Source organism: Geospiza fortis, unplaced genomic scaffold, assembly GCF_000277835.1.
Source record: "Geospiza fortis unplaced genomic scaffold, GeoFor_1.0 scaffold213, whole genome shotgun sequence".
In the NCBI taxonomy this organism is placed as follows: domain Eukaryota; kingdom Metazoa; phylum Chordata; class Aves; order Passeriformes; family Thraupidae; genus Geospiza; species Geospiza fortis.
Genome location: NW_005054399.1, coordinates 1877002 through 1884723, shown reverse-complemented (window position 1 = coordinate 1884723; position 7722 = coordinate 1877002). Strand labels below are relative to the sequence as shown.

Genomic DNA, 7722 nt, shown 5'->3' with positions numbered 1-7722 from the left:
GCGGCCGCTCGAGGGCGGCGCCGGCATCCCCGGTGCGCGGGGCCGGCGGGTGGAGCGGGTGGTCCCGGGAATGGGCGGTCTCCGTGCCTCGGTGTTGTGTTGATAAAACACAAAAAGTTCCACCTCAGCCTCAGGAAGGACCTTTTCCCCTGGGGAGTGGCAAAGCCCTGGAGCAGCTGCCCAGGGAGGTCATGGAGTCTCTGTCTCTGGAGATGTTCCAGACTCGCCTTGGCACATTCCTGTGTCACCTAATCCAGGTGGCCCTGCCTTGCCGGGGGGTTAGACTGGATGGTCTCCAGAGGTCCTCTCTACTGCCAGCTATCCTGGGATTCTTTGAGGCAGCCTGGGTGTCCCAGAGCCTTTCCTACACAGCACCCCTGAAAGAGAGGGAATCCTTATTGACCCTTTAATTTTGAATAGGAGTTCTAGCTGTGGGACAGAATTCCCACCTCCTGGCAGGCTTTAAGCACCACCTCTCCTGTGACCCACCCGTCCTTCTCTACCTGTAAAGCTGAGGCATCCATTCCTGGTGTCCTGAGCGGATTTGTCCTGGCTCGTGTGGGCACTGAGAGCCTTCTGCCCTTAATCCCTCTGCCTGTTTCCCCAGGGACAGGGTGCCTGGTGAAGGCCGTGGAGATGCTCTCTGTCTGTCCCTAACCCTTGTCTCTGTGTTTCCCCAGGGACAGGGTGCCTGGTGAAGGCCGTGGAGACAGCAGCACAGCGCGAGGCGTTCATCGTGGGCAAGCCCAACCGCTTCATGTTCGACTGCGTGGCCCAAGAGTTCCCGGTGGACCCCGCTCGCACCATCATGGTGGGGGACCGGCTGGACACGGACATCCTGATGGGCAACAGCTGCGGGCTGACCACGCTGCTCACCCTGACCGGGGTGACGGCGCTGGACGAGGTGCGGGGCCACCAGGACAGCGGCTGTCCCGCCAGGCACAGCCTGGTCCCCGATTTCTACGTGGACAGCATCGCCGACCTGCTCCCGGCCCTGGGGCAGTGAGGGGCCCCGGCAGCCCCGGCAGCAGCCCCTGACAGTAACCCACACACTAGGTACTCCCCGGGGTTAGAACCCTTCGCTTGTCTCCTCGCTGTCCTCTCGGTATGATTCTGTTTACATCTCAGTCTGAAATGCACTTTGAACAAAGGGGGCGTTACAGGGGCTGGGCTTGGGGCTGGGTTCGGTTGTAATGCATCGATCCAGTGCTGGTGGGGCTCCACAGCACAGCTCCTCTGGGCTGGGGACGTGGAGCTGGTTGATCTGAGGGGCAGGATCATGTCCTGGCCAGGCTGGGCCATGGCTCAGCCCGGTCCGTTCAGGGAAACGACTCTTGGCATGTGCAGTAACTCTGGTTGTGCTTGGAAACACTTGTGGAGTTGGTGTTTGCCCTTGGGGTGACTCTTTTTCCCAGCTGGAGCCCTGTTGAGAGCACAGCCCCACGTCAGGTCACACAAATTCATCTCCTTCATTTGACCACTGCACGTTGCACTTGTGATGCAGACTGGGATGATCCCACATAATTCCAGACCCTGTCTGCTGCACAGTGTCTGTCCAAGGTCGAGAGTGTGTCAAGCACATGTACACACTGGCACTCCCTGAGCATAAAATTAGAATATATTTAAATTATAAATAGAGTCTATGATAATATATCTTGTTTCCCAGGAGGGAGGATGAGAGGAATGTACTTAGCACTGATTTAATTCTCCTAAACGGTTGCATTTGGTAATGCAGAGAGTCTGTAGCCACACAGGACTGTCCCTCACTCCTGCTGCTTCCCAGGAATCCCTGGATTGATGTGTACCGAGCTCTGCACTTCCCTCAGCATCAACGAGCCACCTGCCTTGGCTTTAGCTGCACAATCCCAGGTCCTGCTCAGTCTGTGGGTGGATGTAGTGCCCAGGACAGCTGTCCCCAGGGAGCCCTGTGGCTCTGCCTGGCTGTGTGTGACAGTAGCTCGTGCTTCCTTCCCGTCCCTGAGGTTCAGATCTTCCGTGTGTGCCGGCTGGGGCCGGGCACGCTGGGTGGTGAGGAGTGCTGGCTTGCTCAGGGATGATTCTGTTTGATCTCCAGGTGGGATTGGGCGATGAGGGGCTCACCACAGGGTGGTTTTTGTGCTGCCTGAATCCCACAGTGAAAGCTTTTGCATTAGAGAATTAATTGAAAATTATATATGCAAATAACTCGCTTTAATTGCATAGATTCCAGTATCTACAGTTCAATTTAAGCACTGGTTTTCCTTCCTGTCCAGCTGAGGAGCTCGGGCAGTGCTGATGCCATTTCCTGCCTGGTAACTTGTCACCTTCTTTGCACAGCAATAACCCTGCAGTCCAGAGGGTCTCGGTGTTCCCGAGCACTGGCTGAACCTCTGCAAGGCTGTTTGTTTGTAATGTGGAGTTGTGGAAGGAAGTGTGGATAATCTCTTCTGCAAAGTCCCAGAGGCAGAACTTACCCCTGGTCTGGGTAACGTGGAGATGGACATTGCGGACTCACTGCAGGTCGTGTCTGATGTAACAGTGTGGGTTTGCATTCACTCTCTGTTTCTGGTGCTTTTTGTGTCAGGATGTGTCAGGAAAAGGCCAGGAGAGAGTCCAGCATCCCTCAGGCAGCTCTGTCCCTGCTGAGGGCTCTCGCTGGCAAGGGAGCCATTGCCTGGGCTCAGGGGTGCTGGAATGTGCTGGTGGCGCTGTCAGTCGTGCTTCAAATCTCTGTTCTGACTTCCAAACTGTTCTTAATCCTCTACTTGAATTCCCATTAAACTCTCAAACCTGCTCTCCCCAGCGTTGTCTCACCGTGTGTTCTGGTCTGCTGAGCCGTGGTGCAGCTGTGCCTTAGGAATCCTGGGGTCAGGGATGGTTTGGGTTGGAAGGGACCTCAAAGCCCATCCAGTGTCACCCTGTCATGTTTAGGGACACCTCCTGCTGTCCCAGGCTGCTCCAAGCCCTGTCCAGCCTGGCCTGGGGCACTGCCAGGGTTCCAGGGGCAGCCCCAGCTTCTCTGGGCACCTGTGCCAGGCCCTGCCCACCCTGCCAGGGAAGAGTTTCTTTCCAACACCTAATCTCACCCTTTGGCATTCCCCTTTGCCCTGCCCATGCCCTTGGCCAAAGTCCCTCTGCTTTCTTGTGCGCTCCCTTCACCCAGTTTATTCAACCCTGGGCTGTGCATGACAGGAAAATGTCCAAAACCTGCCTTTTCCCTGGATAGACATCACATGAAGGAATTCTTGGCTTTTCCTTGCCTCCACACCTTGGTTATGTCTGGCTGGCAGGTCTGGAACATTCTGGGGGCTCCTGGACTGCTCAGGATCTGGGTGCTCAGGGAATGCTGCTCCCACAGGGAGGTTCTCAGGACACAGGTGACAGTGTGAGAGCAGTGGCTTTATGGCACAGCCCTTTTCCCTTTTCCTCCAGGGTGGCACAGGTGTGTCTGTGTGTCTGTGCAGCCCCGGGACAGCAGGATCAGCACCTGGCTCCAGCCCACGGAGCTCCCGTTGAAATGTGGGGATTGCCGCTGCCACAAGGGCAGGCTGCCCCTGTCCTCTGGGCATTTGATCTCTCAAAGAGCCTCACCTGGGCCCGTGCTGGGCCGTGCCAGCCCCGGGGCACACAAAGGCCCCGATTGTGGCTCCTGCCCGCCCCGGGGCTGAGCAGGAAGAGCCGCGCCCGGCACTGACAGCAGCGCTCAGCTCCCGCTCCCGCATCGGGTTTCCTCTCCCGCGGAGCCCCTGGGCTGCCAGGGACAGGTATTTATGGGGACAGGTATTTATGGCCCACGGACACACGCCCAGGTTCCCCAGGTGTGCCTGGAGCCGGGACCATGCCCAGCCTGAGCGCGGGCAGGAGGCAGAGCCGCAGCAGCCAGGTCTTTGTCTGAAGGGAGGATGGAAGGAGGGGACGGTGCCGGCCCTGCTGCCCCTGCAGTGAGTATTCCTGAGTATTCCCTGTCCTGCAGTGAGTATTCCTGAGCATTCCCTGTTCCATCAGCGAGTATTCCCTGCCCCTGCAGTGCTCTGTGCTTGCCTGATCCCCATCCAAGGGGGCAGAGCTCCTGCCGTTCCCACAGATGCTGGGAGGGCCCTGTTGATCCCCAGCACCCCCAGCCCAGCTCCTGCCAGGAGCTGCTGTCACTTGGGCTGAGGTGCCTTGGAGGTGCCTGGGTTTACCTGGGATGAACTGGTCAGGTTCCAGGGCACAGGAGCCCCGGCCAGGCTGCTCGGGATGGGGTGAGCTGTGCCCTGCTAGGAGCTGCTGGAGTTCTTTATCTGCACCTTTCCCACCAGAGGGAATTCCGTATTCCATTGGTTATTGAAAATCTGCCAGCCGCTGCAGGGCTGGGGCTCTGCTCTGCTGGAATTGATAGGATTTCAGATAGGTGCAGTTTTAACTCACTGCTTTTCTCAGGGAATAATCTGGGAGTTCCCTGTTTCCTATAAAGATCCATAACTGTCCCAAGGCTGGATGAGCCCATCCTCCTGCAGCTGGAGCACATGTAATCCTGGGCATGGACTGAATTTCTCTGTTCTTCAGAGGATTGAGAAACAGCTTATTTTTTAAATGTAGGCTGTGTTTGAGATTATGGAAAGCACATTTTCTGCTTTGTAAAAATCCCGTTATGTGCCATGAAGTTAAATTTAATTGCTTCAATATAAGAATTAAAGTAAATTAATAGAGCCAATAGAAATGTCACAGCACTGCCAAGCTCTTTTCCTTGGTCTCCTGGAGAATAATTTAGCAAGAAAATCCAGCAGAGCCCAGCACAGGGAGAGGGACAGAAGCAGGATCACTCCACACGGGGTCTGATTCCAATGCTGACTGTCCCGCTGGGGATTTCTGCTGTAAACCACAATAATTTAATTTGTTGCTCCCTGTGTCTGGAAAGCTGCTGCTCCAGCCCTGCCCTGGGGCTTTGCAGCTTTCCTGGCTGTGCCAGTGCTGGGTACCAGAATGCTGGATCTGGAATTCCAGCACTGTGGGGTTACTCCAGATGCTGCAATGGTTTGGCAGCTCTGCACTCCAGCCTGTCTGCACAGGGGTTTGTGGCATGAGCTGGAAACTTGTTTGATGAGGAAGAATTGGCAGAAGGGTCAATTTTAACTCCTGTTCTTCCTTCTTTTGTCTGGCTCCCAGGACAGGAGGGCCACAGCACAGTTTCCAGCTCCCTCCAGGACCTTCTGGATCATCTTGTCCATTGCCTTGTTGTTTTTTGCAGTTGTTGGTGTCAGTGTCGTGGGGGTTCTCAGCTTCTCCCCCAGCTCTGCCCAGGTAAGGGATCCTGATGTGGGCAGGCAGCCCTGGGCTGTGTGGGAAGCAGTTCCCAGGAGGGATGGGCTGAGCTCCGGGCTGGATCAGTCCCTGGCCAGTGCAGGAAGGTGCAGGAGGGGCAGGGAGTCCTGGCCCTTTCCTCCAGCCCCTGCTGCCTTTGGCACGAGGGGCACTGGGGGTGAGGATGGAGTGGTGGATCATCCGGCCCAGCAGGGGGCCAGCTGGGGCTCTTGGTGGGAGATGCTGCACACAGGCACGGGGCAGCTGCTGCTGGGCGCTGCCCTCCCACTCCTCGTGCCCAGGCTGGCTCCCAGCTCCTCCGAGTGACACTGCAGGGCCAGCAGGACCCGCTGAGGAACCAGACAGCCGTGGTGGACAAGGCCAGGAGCACTGTCACCTACTACATCACCTCACAGAGCAACCTGAGCGCCGTGGTGCTGTACGACAGCAGGAACGTGAGTGCTGGGGCAGCCCTGCCTCCTCAGCTCCTGTTTGCTGCCTCCCTCCGCACCTTTAGTCACCAACTCAGAGCAGGGCAAAGGGAATGGCCACTTCAGGGCTTTCCTGGGACAGGGTGGGCGTGTGCTGCCTACTCCAAGGGCACATCTGTCCACAGGGCTACGTGTGCTACAAGCCGCTGGAGCAGCGAGCCTGCTACCTGAGGAGAATGGAGCCCTGGGACCTGCAGATGGCTCTCAACACCTCCGAGCACAGCGTGAGCAGCTGCTGCAGCATTCCCGGGACAGCTGGGGGGTGGGCTGGGCTTTGCACCGGGTCACTGAGTGTTCTCCCTGTGTGGATTTGCAGGGGGGACTCTCCACCCCCAAGGAGCCAGGGCAGGGCTCTCCCAGCCAGAGGAGCAGTGACAGCCGCTGTTCTGGGGCATTCACTGCTCACACGAGCAGAGCTGTGCCCCAGGCTGGGCTCTCAGCCAGCTCTGAGCAGCAGCTCCTGGCTTTATCCATGCCCTGACTGCTGTGGGAAGCAGCCTGGGGCAGGGGGATGTGTCCCATGGAGGTGAATGGCAGGGCTCCTGCAGGACCTGCTCCCACCGGATTCTGTTACCTGCTCAAAAATCTGGGGGAGGAAAAACAAAGGGAGTTTGTTACCAACTGCCAGGGAAGGACAAGGTTGGAGGCAATCATGTACAAGGACCCTCAGAACAAAGTGGATGCCTGGGCAGGGGCAGATTCCATTCCCAGAAGACAGAAAACCCTTTTTGTGCCCCTGCCATCTGCTATCCATTTCCTCAGTGGCTCCTGGGGGCTCCTAAGTCCTCACCTTACTCCTAGAGAAGTGTAGGAACACAGGCTCCCAAAAGGGATGCAGGGAGAGGAAAGCACCTGCCCAGCCCCAAGGCTCCTAAAGTAAAACCTGGTGGTGCTGGGGTTACCAGCAGCCCAGACAGGAGATGGGAGCTGGCAGCCTCAGCTGGACTGGGCAGCTGGCAGGAGAAACCTGCTGGGGCACAGACCACTCCTGGGTGCCCTGGGAGCCCGAGCAGGGCTCTGGGGGACACAGTGCCTGCCTTGGCAGGAACCAACGGGGCCCTTTCTTTCAGGCTGAGCAGCTGCTCCAGCCCAACAACCAGACCAAGTTCTACCGGGAGTTCCTGGGCATTGTGGCAGGGCAGCAGCTGGAGCCCGGGGCCCTGGGGGAGGCTGTGCAGAGCCTGTGTGAGCACTCCTCCATCTTCTGGGTGCGCAGAGGCCACGGTAAGTGGGGCACTCCCCTGGCAGGGCAAGCAGGAGCTTTTCCAGCACCTCTAAGAGGATCAGGCTGTGCTGCACAGCAGCTGATGCATCCCAGGACAGGCTGCCAAGGCCCAGGACAGGCACGGGTGACCTCTAGTGCAAAATCAGACCATTGTTCACCACCCCTGAGTGCTGGCTCATACCCACCCCCTGTCCTGAGCCGTGGCACTGGGATGTGCTCAGAGCTGCCCCAGCAGCACAGCACAACACAGCCAGGACACAGCTGTCCCCTGAGACATCACTGCTTAATCCCTGTCACCTTCATCCTCGGTCAAAGCAGCCTGCTGAGCTGTCAGCCTGCTCCATCTGACTCCAGCTTGAGTAAGAAAGGTCATTCCCTGAGGCTTTCCCTTTGCTCAGCTCCCCAGGGACTCTGCAGGAGTCCAAAGCATCAGGGGGACTCAGCAGGACCAAAGCATCCCTGGGGGCTGTGCAGCTGCAGGACCAAAGCATCCCTGGGGGCTGTGCAGCTGCAGGACCACAGCACTGCTCTCACTGCTGTCCTCGCTCCTTGGCAGGGCCGGGGAGGCAGCGCCTCATCTACCTGTGCATTGACATCTGCTTCCCCAGCAACATCTGTGTCTCCATCTGCTTCTATTACCTGCCCGAGTGAGTGCTGCAGCCACAGCCCTCTCTGCCCTCACACTTGGACTGGATTCCTCAACAGCCTCTGACTTCCACGAGGAAGGGAACACCTACAACATCC

At 57.7% G+C, this 7722-nt stretch overlaps 2 protein-coding genes across 2 annotated transcripts; both read left to right on the top strand.

Moving 5' to 3' along the window:
* Positions 1-6: 6 nt before the first annotated feature.
* PGP (phosphoglycolate phosphatase) lies at positions 7-2781 on the top strand. Its single transcript, XM_031061113.1, has 2 exons — positions 7-32; positions 681-2781. Exon 2 carries the CDS (start codon positions 758-760, stop codon positions 1004-1006), a length of 249 nt encoding a protein of 82 aa, XP_030916973.1. The 5' UTR covers positions 7-32; positions 681-757; the 3' UTR covers positions 1007-2781.
* A 1059-nt stretch (positions 2782-3840) lies between these two features.
* BRICD5 (BRICHOS domain containing 5) lies at positions 3841-7656 on the top strand. The gene is made up of 6 exons (XM_031061112.1): positions 3841-3920; positions 5128-5262; positions 5565-5717; positions 5879-5977; positions 6824-6977; positions 7535-7656. The coding sequence occupies exons 1-6, from the start codon at positions 3882-3884 to the stop codon at positions 7627-7629; spliced, it is 675 nt and encodes a 224-aa protein (XP_030916972.1). The 5' UTR covers positions 3841-3881; the 3' UTR covers positions 7630-7656.
* The last annotated feature ends 66 nt before the right edge of the window (positions 7657-7722 follow it).

Bases quoted from the DNA above. Each gene is read 5' to 3' on its own strand.
- BRICD5 (XM_031061112.1), top strand. From the start codon at position 3,882: ATGGAAGGAGGGGACGGTGCCGGCCCTGCTGCCCCTGCA. The intron at 5,978-6,823 runs GTGAGCAGCTGC...CCTTTCTTTCAG, and splicing joins TCAACACCTCCGAGCACAGC to GCTGAGCAGCTGCTCCAGCC. The intron at 6,978-7,534 runs GTAAGTGGGGCA...GCTCCTTGGCAG, and splicing joins CTGGGTGCGCAGAGGCCACG to GGCCGGGGAGGCAGCGCCTC.
- PGP (XM_031061113.1), top strand. From the start codon at position 758: ATGTTCGACTGCGTGGCCCAAGAGTTCCCGGTGGACCCCGCTCGCACC.